Consider the following 16,446-nt stretch of genomic DNA (forward strand, 5'->3'; position numbering starts at 1 on the left):
TTCATGTTACTTATAACAGCTTTCCAGAAAGCAACTAATACCTACATTACATCATAATTCAGTTTCCACACTTCTACAATATTAAGTACCTCCCCCCCCCCCATATGTCCATTAATTATGTTTATTCTCGTTATATATATATATATATATATATATTACTTATACTGTATTAATACGTAAATAAACCTTAACACATCAAAAGACTATGAAAAGGTAGAATAGTAAGAGAGTGAAAAGGGGGAGGCATCATGGCACTTTCTAGACAATAGTGTCAGTACTTAAACTGTGGAGAGAAAAGAAGAGAACATACCTATTGTGAAGGCCAAATTTACAAAAAAACATGAATTTAAGGAAACACAGCTTTATTTCTTTCTTTATAAACAATGTAATGCACCAATCTCCAACACACACACATTAGTCGCACTAGCTCTCCACTTAGTCCATTCTTGTTTTCAGCTGCTTTACGGTGACTTTGTTTTTTTCAATGATGTACACAACTGCTCCCCATCCGGAAATTGCATCTCTGTCAACAGCATTCAACAAAGCTTGCGATATGGCTTCGAAGAGCTCATCCGGACCTAGGTCAGGTCGCCACAGAGCTTCACACATTCCATAGAGTTGTTCAGTACAAGTTCCGCCGACTACAAAATCTTCTGGGATATTTTGGCAACCTATGAGGTCCATGTTACAAACAAATGGCTCAAACGTTTTAGGATCTAAACCCGCAATTACAGGTTCGACAAAGAAAGGGCCAAATCTTTTCTCATAAAGTAAATTCGAAACCATTGCTGCAAATGTTTTAGGATGGATATTCCTGTTTTCTTTCAGCTCGTAGAGGTTAAGGCGAAACTTCAGCTTCTGATGCACGGTTTGCGTGTCTGAAGCTAAACCTGGCAAAGCCATATATAAATGTGGTCCCATCTCAAATATCTTCTTGAAGTCCGTTGACACTGTCTGAGCTTGAATTCCAAATCTTTTATCAGATGCTATAGCTACACAGTCTTTACCTTTCATTGCGATAATCGCCCCACCGTTATAGGCAAGTACAGACATTTCGGCGGAACTGGCTGTAATAAAGAACGACACAATTAATAAGACACTACACAATCAAAATACAACGTTATGTTACAAAAACGTCTCATTTACCGACCTCAAATGACACAAACAGGCTCCAACACGAGAAACAAACAACTTGTATATATTCACTTGTAATGCTGCAGTTTCATCCAGAGTGTATACATATTCGATGTTGCAAAGATCATACCTAGCAGAAACTCCAGTTTGACAGCCATTAAATTGCAATGACGGATCATTTTTTTTAAAATTAATTTCATATTCCTCGCAACCATGTTGCGAATTTATCCCTCAGATGTACAACAGTTACGTAAATATACGTTCAGAACAATAATCAGTTTAGCTAACGACAGAAAATCTGCTCCGAAAATTCTCACGTTAATCCTCTGTTTATTTTCGGGTGAAGATAACTGAATACAGTTTATAATAACTTTATATTTCCTGCAAGCAATTTAATCGTTAAACTTCCTAAACTAAAGTTAAATTAAAAATACAATTGAATCATTGGTAACAACAGCGGCCACTGCCAATTCTTTCCTTTGTCCTTCACCACACATTAAAAAATCAGTCACTCTCTGTAGGCTTCGTAAATAATTTATTTTACTGGTAGATCACCATCAAGCTACTATAGTAAAACTATTATATGACAAGTTTAGCCTTACGTATCGTATCGGCCACACGAAGGAAATCTGGACTATAATGTTTCCATGTCCGCTTTTCGACTCGATAATCAGTAGCTGAAGCATGGATAATTGCAATGGATAATCGTCGTTTGCGAAAACAAAGATATAGTTCTGTGGTCCAGTGATATATTTTGTGTGTGAAGCGGACTTTTCAAGAACAGAGTCGCGCGTTTACTGCGTAGCATGTTTCTGTGAGCGGCCGCTAGGTGGCACCGCCTTCTCTCTGTTGCCATATAAAACTACTTTGTTTCGGCCACGAGAGTGTCAGTTTGAAATGGGAAAGTGCTGTAAGTAAGGAAAACGTTTGTCCAGTGAAATATACGTGAGCATAAGATAACGGAAAGCGAAAGACTGACATAATGCAGGCATTCTGCAGTTCTGAAGCGTGTTAGACATGCAGGTAAAGCTTTCTTACTGTTCTTTTTGAGTCACAGGTTTCCTCCGACAAGTAGCTTGCTCAGCTGTTGGCGTGGTTGTAAACAACGTGGTGTTTGAGGCTACTGTAAACAAACGTATAATCTTCCTTACAGTTTTATATCAGTGCTATACGTATTGGAACTGTTAATCTCGTTTCCTATTGCCTTGTCTGTATTTACTGATGTATAGTCAAAAGAAACAACAAATTTTTTGCATGGCGCAAGGATTCTTTTCTGAATAAGTAAAATTTTTTTCCCTCCTTCCTTAAATATTGTTAAACAATATATTCGTAATAATGGTGCATATCTCTTTGCAGATAATGAAAACTTCGAGACGGACGAAAGAATTAAGAGATTAATTTTCTATATCTGCAAGAAGTGGAGTGAATTGTGTTTGTGAAGTGAATTGTATTGCCGACTCCGTTGTGTGTTTATACTGTAATTCTCACGTATCGTGAATGCAAAATGGCAGGAGAAATTGATACGAAGTTGTACGTAGTGGAATATTTAGGAAGCACTCAAATAGACAAACGATTTTCAAGACCTATGGTGCGATGGGTTATTGCAGAAATCAAGAAACGCGGTTTCTCCGAAAAGGTAAGGTACAGTTCTACTGGCCAGGAAGGGAGCTTTTGATATTTTCTGTTGATTATATATAATAGCATGAAAATTGTTACCATGTACTCAGTGCCAATCGGTTTTATTTTCTCAAATATGAAATGGATATTTACTCGGTGCGAACGCACATGTCGATGGAAGAAGCACTCTTGTCATACCATGTATCCCATCTTATATCTGTTTGCCGAAAATCCCTAAGATTGTTCTCGAATATATTTTTCCTTAATAAAATTATTCTTGTCAAGGTTGAAAACGAAAAGCAACTGCTAGCAGTTTGTCGTCGCTTTGCAATGAATTTCTGTGATTAAGATACGGGAAAGGTGGCACAATGGCACATCATCGTTTGTGTTAGCTAAGTGTTTCAAGATTTTTAAGGGTATGACATCACAGTCCGGAAATACTTGTACTAATTATCTAGAATTTTTTGTTATACTATTTCTTTTATGAACACGGAGCTATATAACAGTAATCACTGTTAACAATCCGTCCATGGTTTCAAACTGGAGGACTTACGCGATGGAGCGAACACAAATCTACGGCTTGCTGTGATAATTTAGTTCTTTAATTTTTCGTTTGGCACACAAATGATTAACTTGACATTGAATTCTTGCTCTAGCGAGGGATAGCTGGATTTGTTTTGAATGATTTTCAATTTATGCCACACTGACGAAATTCCATTGGTCGCAAGTCACCACGCGTTTTTCTTTTAGTGTTGATGACATTTTTGTTGTTTGCCTTATTTTTGGTAAACATGTGTTGGATCTTTCCTTTTTAAATGGGTATTAATGTCGGCAACGGACCGGCGCACAGTCAGCTGTAGCGCGGCGGCTGGAGCCGCTGTGACCCTGAGTTACGCAAGGTCGAACTCCCACAGTTGCTTGTCGAGCACCCAGGGGAGGCAGGATTGGTTGGTATGTACAATGACGGTGAGCTTAAAGATCTCTCCGAAATCTGAGGTGGTTCCGTCGGCGTTCTACGTGCGAAAAGTATATAACCCCGTCTCATTCCTACAGGTCTTTTTTATTTTTTTCCTCCGGAGCTTTCCGTCATTGGCGCCGAAGTCATCTTCTAGCAGAAACGATTAAAGATAGTAACAAATGAAGAAAGATAGGCAGTTCGTCTCTACAATTGCGAATCATTGTACACAGCAGCAATGCATTGCTGTTTCTTAGTATTCCTCTTTTCCCCTATTGAAAGAATCTTAGGTTTAAACTAACACCATTCCCATCTGTTTCCAGGTCTCCTAATAATCCTTCAACCCACTGCCATGTAGTTACAAACTATTTTGGGCATTTAATTTCCCATGCTCTTTATTTCCGTGGTTTTTGATTTTATCATCGGTACAATGATACTAATTATCGACAAGCTTTCCTGACTAAATTGTTTCTTGCTAGGATAATGAATATCCTTTGATGTAAGGGATCTGATCTCTATCTGGCTTTCGTTCTTTTTGGCATTAAGTTTTGCTTTCATAAAATAGGTACGGGTACAGCCATAACCATGGTCTGTCATGCTTTTATTTTCAGATTTCATTTAGCTGGTTAGCTAATAGCTTGTAATCTACAAAGTTCGTTATGTTTTATGAGACCAGTAGTCTCAGAGCAGATCTTACTCAGGCTATTTTTCGTGGTATACATGTAAGGTTGTATTGAAAAAGTCTGGAAATAAATGACATTTTGTTTGAGAAGTGTACAAAAACCACTAAAATTAATAATGAAAATTTTGACACATCGTTCGTCCGTTCACTCGAAAGTATTCTTTGACATACTAATTGGAAATTGTAGTAATTGTTGACACATTCAGCTGTATTTGTTTTCTGTAATTTGATAGTGATCGTACGTAATGGTAAAATGGTGTTGTTAGTCAATCTCTCTCTTATCTAGACATTTGCACAGTGACTAAACAAAAAATACTGTACACAAAATTTGTGCAAAAATTTTGGTATTAGGTGTCAATTCCACGTTAAACAATGTGCACCTCCCTATAAAAACTTATCCTGTCTAACATACGTGACCACTAGAGCTGGGTGCCAACGGACGCACGCATTCTCCGGCAAGAGTGTGTTGCACTTGCTAACTTTAAGAAGATTCTACCCGAATTATTGAATAAGCAATATATTGAGAATAGGAAAAAGGCTTGGTAAATGGTCGCTTGGTGCAGTGAGTGGAAATTGACCCTCAACATAAACAAATGTAACGTACTGCGCATAGATAGACAAAAAAACCTAATATTGTGTTATTATACGACTGCAGATCAGTTACTGAAAATAGTTACTTCGATAAAATGTTAAGTAAGCGTATGGAGCGATTTAAAATGAAACGACCACATAAAACTAAATACAGGTAAGACAGACGTTACTGGAATTCATCGGAAGAAACTCACAGGAAATAGTCCAGGAAGTTTTTACGAAACCCTCGTCCGACCAGTACTTGAATATTGCTCGTCAGTGTGGGATCCGTCCGAGGTAGGATTGAAGAAACTGAAAACATCCAAAGAAGAGCAGCGCGTTTTGTTATGGTTTCGTTTCGTAAGCACGGAAACGTCTCGGAGATAAGCAACTATTGTCTTCAGTGGTGGGCGCAGCAGGAGAGGCGTTCTGCAAGACTATTAAAAAGTTCCGCCAGGCTTAGTTTCCAGAAAAAGTCAACAAAAATATTGCTTCCTCCTTCGTATATCTCTCAAAGCACACGAAGATAAAATCAGAGAGATTAAAGCCCACACGAAGGCTTACTTGTAAGCGTTCTTCCCGCGAATCACACGCGATTGGAACAGGAAATGGGATGTGACTTTGGTAGACCACACACAGGAGAATAGATGTAGAGGGTACCATCAGTCTAAATCTGTACTCTGCAAATCGTCTGACGATGTGTAGCGGAGGGCAGTTTCTGTACCACTGATACCCCTTTGCCTGCTCCGTTCGCGAATAAATTACTGTCCACAAACCTCCGTGTGAGCTCAGATTTCCCAGTTTTGTTGTCAGGTAAGTTTACGAGATCTTCATGGGCGGAAGAAGTAAGGCATTTCCTGACTGTCCTTGGACTGTGTGTCTTTCGGGATTTTTAATAGTAAGCGTCACCGTGAGGTACAGTGCCTCTTGGAGGTTCTGGAATTTTGTTGAAAAATATACACCTACTGAAGTGATTGTGGTCGCACAGACATGCCAGTAATGTTACCGCTGGAGTCAATATTGTCATGTGGAAGAGACCGAACAAGTTGACACGAACGAAACAAGGAAATCAGTTTCAATTTATCCACAGACAGAGATAATAAAGAGCAGATCCTCGGTCAAGTTAGACAAGAGTGGAGTACGAAAACTGACGAATCACCCCAGAAAAAAAGTCACATTTACTCAAAACTCTACAGATAAATCACAGCATACTTTCTTAACTGTGCTAGCTAGAAGTCTATGAACCAACGACCTTTGCACACAAAAAATTAATAAATTGCATTGAGGCCACCAGGAACAACAAATCCCTCCAAAAACGTGCGCTGGCACTGAAAGCGAAATGCACAATAGCAAAGCGCAAGCGCGACAGATTTCAAGTCCACGGAATGTATTCGCAGCTGCGATTACTGGGAGCCAGCAGCTGTGTAATTGAATGCCAATGAAAATTTGTGCCGGTCAGGGATTAGAACCTGGATTTATCGCTTTAAGCAAGCGGTCGTCTTAACAGCTTTGGTTATCGGTGCACGAGTCGCGGCTAGACCAAAAATTCCATATATCGTCGTCCATATCATAACCTGCATTCGTACTTGACTCATAGTCCCCTAGGAAGTCGCTGCGGGTCGTCTCCATATAAATAAGATAATGCACGGCCTGTGTTCTTAACAGCACACTGCATGCAACACCCAATACATATCATGTAGTTCATAACGACTGTAGTCACCATTGGCCGTACTCCTTCGGATATGCATGTCCGAAGGTACATTGTATCTTACTTTTCAACGACCCAGACTGCAGTATCGTAGATTTCAAATAGTTCTTCTCAAAGGAACGTAAACACATTAAATTGCCGCATTATTGCCAAGATGAGTGTCACAGACACTGTCAAGTTACAGCGGAGTGTGGGCTGATTTGAAACTTTCCGAGTCCTGATCCGGTACACAGTTTTAACCGGCCAGGAAGGTTCGTGTTGTTATAGCGACCAATATTTACGGTGTTGAAAGGGAGCTGCAGTTGCAAAATCTCAAGAGCTCCAGACCTAGACAAAATCCCTGTCAGATCGCATACAGTATTTACAGGTGATTTTTGCTACGCTACAGAATACCGCAAATCCTTCGGCTGTAGAGGATCGACAGTTTCCCACAGCTGTAAAAAGAAAAATTACAGGTCACTCCTATCTTCATTGAAGGCAGTGAAATTGTTTCACGGCACTACTGCCCTATGCCACGTGCCTTAATCTGTAAAAGAATACCACATGTTGAAACACTGCGCTCTTCGCAGCAGATAACAAGAATTTTGAAAACGTCGATCATTTCACTCGACTCGAGCTTTTCGCACACGATACACTTAACAAGGGGATCGCAACTGTCCCTCACACATTCCGCCCAAATTTGTGGTGCATGAGAAACGGAAGTGACAGAAGTAGGAGCTGCAGATGGCCAATCGTTGAGACAAGGCAGCATTTTTAGCTCCGGTGGGGCGAGGCATGACGCCATTCACGTCAGTATATTTTGCAGGCAGTAGCCGGCGCAACGAAAACAATACAGAACGGTAATCGTAGGGTCGTGGGGTCCAGTCCTTGTTACTTACACCGCAAATAAACCGAAATAACGCTCAGTTTGTCGTGTTCATTAATATTTTCATAAAAGGCATGAAAAGGAAAGGCAAAGGAAAATTTGGGATTGCAAAATAAATATTCAGAAAGCGTTGTAAGACTTACACGAGAACCTTGTACATAAAACTGGATACACAGGTTGCGGCATGGTCACGAATGGAATAGTGATCCGAAAATGTAGAATAAATTTCTTTTGTTTCACGCTTGTGGTCACAAACACCATTCCTCTTCGAATTTTGAATACAGCGTCTTTATTCATTACAGAATTCTCATTCACCATAGATAACAATTAATCCTCTGTGATGTTTCTTGTGTTAGCCACGTGCCGTGACGCGTTTCAAACCAAAGATTGAAATTGTATAGTTCTGCCCCTCCCTTCCCCCTGGTTCAATTGCTGCAGTAGTTGCATTGAGCACAAGTTCAGAGGTTGGACCGCGAATGAATGAAAACGTGTCGCCTCGCCGGATGATTAACAATCGTAGAGTCCAGGTACGTCATGGTGTCCGGCTGCTGGATACATGCACCGTGTAACGGCCGCAGGTCGGTGGAGGCAACAAATGGTGAGCGAAAAGTCCCCATACCCTCTATTATCGAATGCTAATTGACTAGATTTGTTTTAGCACTAGTGCTGACTTAAGTATTAAGCGTCCAATGTATTGGTATGTTCTACATCATGCTGTAAACGCTTTTCCGTACGCCTCCATGTTGTTCTTGAAATATTTTTGAGCATGTCCAGCGTTGTAGTGCGAAATGCGTGCTCATCAGCATTGCGCAGTTCTTCCTTCTGATGAACTACCATTTATCCACCATCCTGAAAAATGTTCATTTAGAAGCTCGTGCACTGAAAGTGCGTAGTAACGCAGCGCTCCGCCTTGCTGCAATCGTACGCGTTCTGCCAGGACCGGTGGTGGTGGTTGGTGTTTAACGTCCCGTCGACAACGAGGTCATTAGAGACGGAGCGCAAGCTCGGGTTAGGGAAGGATTGGGAAGGAAATCGGCCGTGCCCTTTCAAAGGAACCATCCCGGCATTTGCATGAAACGATTTAGGGAAATCACGGAAAACCTAAATCAGGATGGCCGGAGACGGGATTGAACCGTCGTCCTCCCAAATGCGAGTCCAGTGTGCTAACCACTGCACCACCTCGCTCGGACCGTCTCCTCAAGCTCGGTGCCAGGACCGTCTGCTCAAGCTGGGAACCACGTTTGTAACATGTCTAAATAATTTTCGTCATTCACAGTCCCTTGAAAAAAAGTACGGTCCAAGATTATGATGTTATGTCATCGTTGCCCATATGATTATGTGAGGCGGTTTCCTTTCTAGCTCCTCCGTGTAATGAGGATTCTCTTTGGCCCAAACCACAATATTTCTAGCGAGTGAGCTGCAATTAATGGCACATCGATCTGAAAATGCAATCTTGGCCCTTTCAATGCGTTTTGAAACTGAGTTAGCAAATCACGCCGTGGTGAAACGCGCTAATTCCGGTCTGTGTCCCACAGCTCTTTAATGAACGTCGGTCGTAAAGGCCTGATCTTAGTCTTTTTTCATGCGATTTCGCACAGTAGTTCTCGGTGTACCCAGTTCCGAAGTACGTTTACTCGTCGACTTCATAAGAGGCTGTTTAGTCGAAGCAGATATTCCGGCACACGTTTCTTCTCGTGTCTCCTTTTTGTCTTTAACACTGCCAAAAGCGCGAAGCACGTCTTTCCTGGAATACTCCCATAATCTGTCTCATTGTCTGCCCTGTATGTTTTCGTTGCGCCCACGCACTTGACACTTCAGAGCCTCTCAATACTATAACTATGACCACTCACATCGGCCGTGGCTACGAATTAAAACACGACTGCGGCTGCGAAAATACGTAAACATGAATTCCAGCAATGGAGTCCAACAATTGCTAAGAAGTAACATAGCTACAAACCTGCATAATATTTTTTCCTAAACACCGGTTACAGCAGTACGGGCATTTCTCGCCCACCCTATACGATGTTATAGGGGACGTAACACCTTTACTCCGCGGTGGTAATAATGGAAGTGACCGAGGACAGCTGTGGACTGCGAGAACGATATTGTGGACAAACGGCATCCATTCGTGCTTAGTCTTCCCCGACGGCGGCGACAATGAACGGGGATGTGCTCGAAACGTCATTTCTCAGGAAAAATTCTTCTTCACATTTAAACCTATGTTTAATACTAATACACTTCATTTGTCCAGGAATGCCCTCTTTGTCTGTGCCGTTCTGCTTTTTATGTCCTCCTTCCTTCGTCCGTTGTTGTTTTGCTTCCAAGGCAGCAGAATTCCTTCAGTTCAGCTACTTCGTGATCCCCAATTAACATAAGCTTGTCGCTAATCTCCTTTGTGGTAGTCCTCATTACTTTAGGCTCTCTACGTTTCCGTACATCAATCGAGAAAAACGGAACTTACAGCAGCAAAATGCGTGAATACTTTGTGAAAAGTTGCGGCCATTTATAATGCACTAAAAAACTGACATTAGTCTTGACCGCTATGTTCATTAAATTTGTACTGCCTTATGCGCTTCGGCCTTGCGTCGTTCTCATATGCTTTACAAGAGAAATATATGAAAGAGTACCAATGAAAAACATTGATGAAACGCATGTCGCAAAAAATCATCGAACAAGAAAAGTAGAACTCAACAAAATATCTACAAAAATCAAACAATGGAAAATCCAGGATGGAATGTAACAATATTATGGAAAGTTGCTACTCACCATACAGCGAAGATGCACATATGCACAACAAAAAGATCGTCACAATTTCATCTTTCGGCCAACAAGGCCTTTTGTCGGAAACAGAAAACACACACACACACACACACACACACACACACACACACACACAGGACTGCACCCTCTTTTCACCAACCAGAAGTCTTTTTTTTGTGCCTCTCTGCGACTCAGCGTCTCCGCAATATGCGTTGTTGCCTCTGGATCACGGGGTCCCGGGTTCGTTTTCCGGCCGGGTTGAAGATTTCCTCTGCCCGGGGACTGGGTGTTTGTGTTGTCTTCATCATAATCATCCATGAAAGTCTCTAAATTGGGCTTTGTAGAGATTGGGACTTTGTACAGGTGCTGATGACCGCGCAGTTTAGCTCCCCACAAACCAACCATCATCATCTCCGCTATATGGTGAGTAGCAACTTTCCTTTCCGTAATATAGTTACAAAATATCTACAAAGCATTCTTAGGTAGAACGGAACAGAATTTGTCAAACAAGGATACAAAGTATCTGGACTACGTTGCATAATTGCTTCTGAGTGCAAACTGACTCATTGTACATTCGAAGTATTAGGTGAAGAAGCCGCCACAGCGCATACTCTACAGAGTTTATGAAAATTATGTGTTTTGAAATACAGACGTACTGATACTGATACAGTCTAGCAGATACATCTGTTCGTTTGTCCCGACTTGTAAGCCTCTTTTTCTCAGGAATGGGTAGGCAAATTAAACTGAAATTTGTCTCATACTGTTGTCTACGGTCTTTTAGCGTTGTAAAACACCTGAGCTTCTCAACTCAGTCAAAAGATCCGGGTATTTACGTCTCATTTGTGATATTCACAAATTCAGTCATCCTGTTGACCTGGTTGGGGGAAGAGACCAAGCAGCGAGGTCATCGGTCTCTTTGGATTACGTAAGGACGGGGATGGAAGTCGGCCGTGGCCTTTCAAAGGAACCATCCCGGCATTTGCCTGGAGCGATTTAGGGAAATCACGGAAAACCTAAATCTGGATGGCCGGACGCGGGATTGAACCGTCGTCCTCCCGAATGCGAGTCCAGTGTGCTAACCACTACGCCAGCTCGCTCGGTCGTTGACCTGGAATCATGAAATTTGCAAGAAGCAAGGTGTCACAGTACAAGTAAGGGGAAAAAAATCCGATAATTGTTAAATTGTGATAATATCACATGAAAAATATATTTGTGGCATTAGAATTTAAATTGTACTCGTCATTCGTCAAGAAGCATAATAGGAAAATATCACTGCATGAAACATAAAAATATAAGTTGTTTTGTTTTAGTAAGCAAATAAAACATTTTCATTTTATCTTCCCTCTGCATATACATAAACTTATCTCCCCTGAACGCTCCTTTTAGTATGTACAGGTTAGTCTCAGGAAGTTTTGTAGAGATTTTGATCAGTCTTGAAATTCTTCGGACCGGTATATTGCCAGTATCGAAAAGGCAGAAATCATAGAGATTCTCGAGCCCCGGGACGGATGACCTGTCTCTCTCTCTGCATAATTCAGTTTGCACTGAACCCTCAGTGCGCGGGTTCTGCTGTTTTTCGCCCTTAATGTTGTTCCCACTTCTTAACTTATATTTACAATGCAATTAATTTGCTACACCTGAACTTTGCGTTGCTGTCGGTCATTCCATAATCTACCATAACATTGGAATCTTGACCTCCACGTAACATTTTGGGACTTCATTATAAAGGAGGTTGTGCACACGGCTGGTTAATTATGATGACTGTTTCTGCCCGCATAAACCTGCAAGCCGTGGATATCTCGTCAGTTGGTTCACTTACAAGGAAACTCAATACAGCTGCATCCGTGAATAACTCTGTTGAACGCCGCGGATTTCGTAGTTGCATGTTGCAAAATGCAACATTTTCGCGTTCATTGTTAGTATCTGTAGTCACAGGCGGCTTACTGCAGACGGCGAAAATAAACGCCAGGCACTGCAGCGATATTAGAACGACTTACTTAACCGGAAGGAGCGCAGCCGAAATATATCTACAGGAAGTTGACTGCATGCGGCTTCACGTCATGACATTTCGCAGACTGCTCAATATGTTGGGAATGTAGCAAAAAACTTAAAAGTATTGTGCGTTGTTAGCAAAGTTCCGCTTTCGCCTGTGACGACCATTTTGCTCTGCCGAGCGGATCGTATCAATGCGGTTTTCCTCTTGAGCAATTCTACCCGAGAGCTCACAAGTTCAGTCTTTGGTAAGGCTCATTTGAAAGTGTTAACTATTGTGATAGGGAAAATATTAACTGCTAATGACCCATCCGACCGAAAGTGAGTGTCCGGGAGACGCAGAGATCAATCTTCCATGGGATGTGTGCTACACTCCACAAAATGCACGTCGTGAACATCCAACAAATGTTCAAAACAAACTATTAACTTGCACCATGAACACTGAATGGAAAATGGAGCGCCACAATGATCACAAAGGTTCGTACCGTCAAGATCGAAGGCAAAATTCGTGGGAGTTATAAACGCAGGACGTTCACTTAGGTATCCACTCCTAAAGGCCGCATACACCATCGTATTGGTTAAATGGTGCTGAAAACCGATAGATCAAGATGGCAAGCAATCGAATACGAAACGGCATATCGTGGAACTGGCTATCTTCAAGGCGCAGCTGTAGGTAGTGTGATATCTTTTGAAGGGACAGAAAAAACAAACATCCAGAGGCTGAATTTGTCGAGTGTTTCCATTTGATACGAACTTAAATGTCTCCCACTTTTCAGAAAGGATAGTTTGCTTTAAAGGAGTAAGATTTTTTTGTACGTACGCGTACCAGGAAAAGTTATCTTCGAGATACTGATGAAGTGGGAATTTCCCGATACGACAATTTCACGAGTAAACCGTGAATATCAGGAATCAGGAAAAACTTCAAATCTTAGACATCGCTGCGGCCGGAAAAACATCGTGCAAGAGCGGGACCGTCGTGAACTGAAGAAAATCCTTCAATGTAACAGAAGTGCAACCCTTCCGCAAACTGCCGCAGATTTCAGTGCTGGGCCATCGAATAGTGTCAGCGTGCGAACCATTCAAAAGAAACATCATCGATATGGACTTTCAGAGCCGAAAGCCCACCGTGTACCTTTGATGACTGCACGACACAAAGCTTTGGCCTCGCCTGGGCCCGTCAGCACCGACATTGGACTGTTGATGACCGGAAAATTGTTATCTGGTCAGATGAATCTCGTTTCAAATTGTATCGATTGGATGGACGTGTACTGGTACGGAGACAACCTGATGATTCCATGGACCCTGCACCTCATCAGGGGACTGTTGAAGCTGGTGGAGGCTGTGTAATGGTGTGGGGCGTGTGCAGTTTCTGTGATTTGTGGGGGGGGGGGGGGGCTGCTACGTCTAGATACGACTCTGACAGGTGACGCGTACGTAAGCATCCTGTCTGATCACCTGTATCCATTCATGTCCACCGACGGACTTGGGCAACTCCAGCACGACAATGGGACACCCCACACGTCCAGAATTGCTACAGAGTCACTCCAGGAACACTCTTCCTAGTTTCAACACTTCCGCTGGACATCAAACTCCAGAGACATAAACATTATTGAGCATATCTGGGATGCCCTGCAGCGTGCTGTTCAGAAAAGATTTCCACCACCTTGTACTCTTACTGGTTTATGGACAGTCCTGCGGGATTCATGGTGTCAATTCCCTCCAGCACTACTTCAGACGTTAGTCGAGAGCATGCGACGTCACGTTGCGGCACTTCTGCGTCCTCGCGGGGGCTCTACACGGTATTAGACACGTGTTATAGTTTCTTTGCCATCTTCAGTGTATTTAACAACGTGGCGTTCTACAGGTGCGACTGCTTCCCCCAGGGGTGAAACTAGTAAACCCTGAAGATTGCGCTTTCACTATGAAATTACATATGATTAAGTAAAAAACCGGAAGCCAGTTGAAGTGCTTCTATTCATCAGATATATGTGTTCTATTGCCTGTTTTTGCCTCTCCAACGTATTCTAGGGTTCGCGACAACAGAGAAGATAACCGCTAAAATGCGAACTTTCCCCCCTCTGTGGACGTAATGTTTTTGGTAACATCACGATTTCTTACACCAACTCGAGATTGTATTGTATTCTTCGCAGTGTTTCCTATTGTGTTGTCTCACTAATGCGTACTAAAATTTTCGTAGTACACTCTAGTCTGCCGGAGACGGCAAAGCACCTGAGAGGCCAGTTGAACGGAGTAATAGTGTCCGGAATGAATTTTCACTTTCCAGCGCAGAGCGCATTTACTTGAAACTTCATAGGAGGTAGAAACTGTCGGAGCGGGCCTCTAGTTTCGGACCATTATCTTCAGCTGCCAAGCTCTCAGCGACTGAGTTTGGCAGTGTGTGTCTTGGAAAGAAGACACAAGATGAACATAAACAGAAGTAAAACACGTGCAATGAAGTTAGTCGAATTAAATCGGGCGATTGTGAAAGAATCACAATAGGAAAAAGACTGTAACAGTAGTAGAAGAGTTTTGGTATTTGGACAGCAAAATAATTGTCGATGGCTGAAAAATATAGAATATAAATTCCAGACTGGGAATAACAAGAGGATAGTGTTTCTGAAAAGGTCAGTTTTTTTAACATCAAATAAAATTTGAGCGTTTCCTGAAGTGGTTTATGTGGAATCCTAGCGTTGTGCGGAAGTGAAATAGGGACGATGAACAGTTCAGACAAGAAGAGAATAAAAGCTTTTGGAATCAGATGCTGCGCAAGAAAGCTGAAGATAAGAGGGCGGGATCGAATAGCTAATGGGAAGGTATTTAATAGAATAGGGGGTAAACAAAATTTATGACCCAACTTGACTAATAGGATTGGCTGAAGGTGTAATCGGTTGGGTGGTGGAGGTAAGTGCTGGATGTCGAAATTGCAGAGGGAGATGGAGGCATGAATAGAGTAAGCAGGTTGGAACGGATATAGGTTGCGGTAGTTATGCAGAGATAGACTTGCACAGGACAAACCAGCATGGAGATCTGCATCAAAGTAGCCTTTGGCCCGAAGACAGTAGCGTTATTCCAATAATATTCTCGTGGATATGAACCTTCGACTGACTGCAGTGTGCTTTCATATTGATAAAACTTCATAGTGTATTATGATTAGAGAAACGGACGTCTGACTGTAAATGAACACGAATACGGGTAAGAAGTTACTGAAAACCCGATAAGAATCGTATCGGGGAATCGTTAGAGTACTTTCAGGAGTACGTGGTCGTAGTGGAACATTCCAGTGACCGACAGTCACTTGCAACGTGATGTTGAGTGAAACAGAAGTAAAGTTGCCTCCCATTATCTGTAGCGTCGCCATTGAAACCGGCTTTGTGTCTAGGCAGTCTTCGGACGCCTGGTCGTAGCAACGTGCTCCAGTCGTCTTATGTCTCGTGGATCCATTTCACTATGAAGACCTTAAGTAAAAATTTTAATTAAGATGTCGTAGCGAACATTTTCTCAAAAAACGAGTTGTACTGAACTGAATAAAACCTTTATAAGAGTTCCCCACTTCACTCGCACGAAGCAGAATTAGTTGTTTTTCGCAGATGACACATATATTAATCCATCGAAATTATGCACATCAAAGGATTGAAAACGGGCAGTAAAGTGTGGGCAAGAACTCCCTTACGTACCTAGCGGACCAGAGCGTGGCGGGTGACTGGTTCGATGCAGCTCTCCATAGTACTGTATCCCGTGCAAGCCTCTTCACCTCTGAATAACTACCGCAACATACATCCATTTGAATATGCTGATTGTAATCGAACCACGGTCTCCCTATAGAATTTTTACCTCCTCAAACTTCCCTCCACTACCAAATTGACGATTCCGTTATGGTTCGAGATACGTCATATCAACGGTTCGTTCCCTTTTCAGTACTTATGTTGTGCCACAAATTCCTCATTTGTTATTCGATTTGCCTGTCTTTTCCTCATCATTAGCCGGCCGGTGTGGCCGAGCGGTTATAGGCGCATCAGTCTGGAAACGCGCGACCGCTACGGTCGCAGGTTCGAATCCTACCTCGGGCATGGTTGTGTGTGATGTCCTTAAGTTAGTTAGGTTTAAGTAGTTCTTAGTTCTAGGGGACTGATGACCTCAGATGTTAAGTCCCATAGTGCTCAGAG

General features: G+C 42.2%; 2 protein-coding genes across 2 annotated transcripts in view; one reads left to right on the forward strand and one right to left on the reverse strand.

Moving 5' to 3' along the window:
- Positions 1-345: 345 nt before the first annotated feature.
- Positions 346-1,258, reverse strand: LOC126284818 (proteasome subunit beta type-3). Its single transcript, XM_049984028.1, has 2 exons — positions 1,151-1,258; positions 346-1,067 (listed from the first exon to the last, which is right to left on the reverse strand). The coding sequence occupies exon 2, from the start codon at positions 1,051-1,053 to the stop codon at positions 436-438; it is 618 nt and encodes a 205-aa protein (XP_049839985.1). The 5' UTR covers positions 1,054-1,067; positions 1,151-1,258; the 3' UTR covers positions 346-435.
- A 737-nt stretch (positions 1,259-1,995) lies between these two features.
- LOC126284569 (TBC1 domain family member 4) overlaps positions 1,996-16,446 on the forward strand; it is a 777,557-nt gene continuing 763,106 nt past the window's right edge. The window contains exons 1-2 of the mRNA XM_049983582.1: positions 1,996-2,157; positions 2,491-2,770. Coding sequence (XP_049839539.1) covers positions 2,639-2,770 — 132 coding nt within the window. The 5' untranslated portion in view covers positions 1,996-2,157; positions 2,491-2,638. The remainder of the gene's footprint in view (positions 2,158-2,490; positions 2,771-16,446) is intronic.

This window comes from Schistocerca gregaria, chromosome 8 (genome assembly GCF_023897955.1).
Source record: "Schistocerca gregaria isolate iqSchGreg1 chromosome 8, iqSchGreg1.2, whole genome shotgun sequence".
NCBI classification, from domain to species: Eukaryota; Metazoa; Arthropoda; class Insecta; order Orthoptera; family Acrididae; genus Schistocerca; species Schistocerca gregaria.

Coding starts and splice junctions, on each gene's coding strand:
- LOC126284818 (XM_049984028.1), bottom strand. CDS start 1,053: ATGTCTGTACTTGCCTATAACGGTGGGGCGATTATCGCAATGAAAGGT.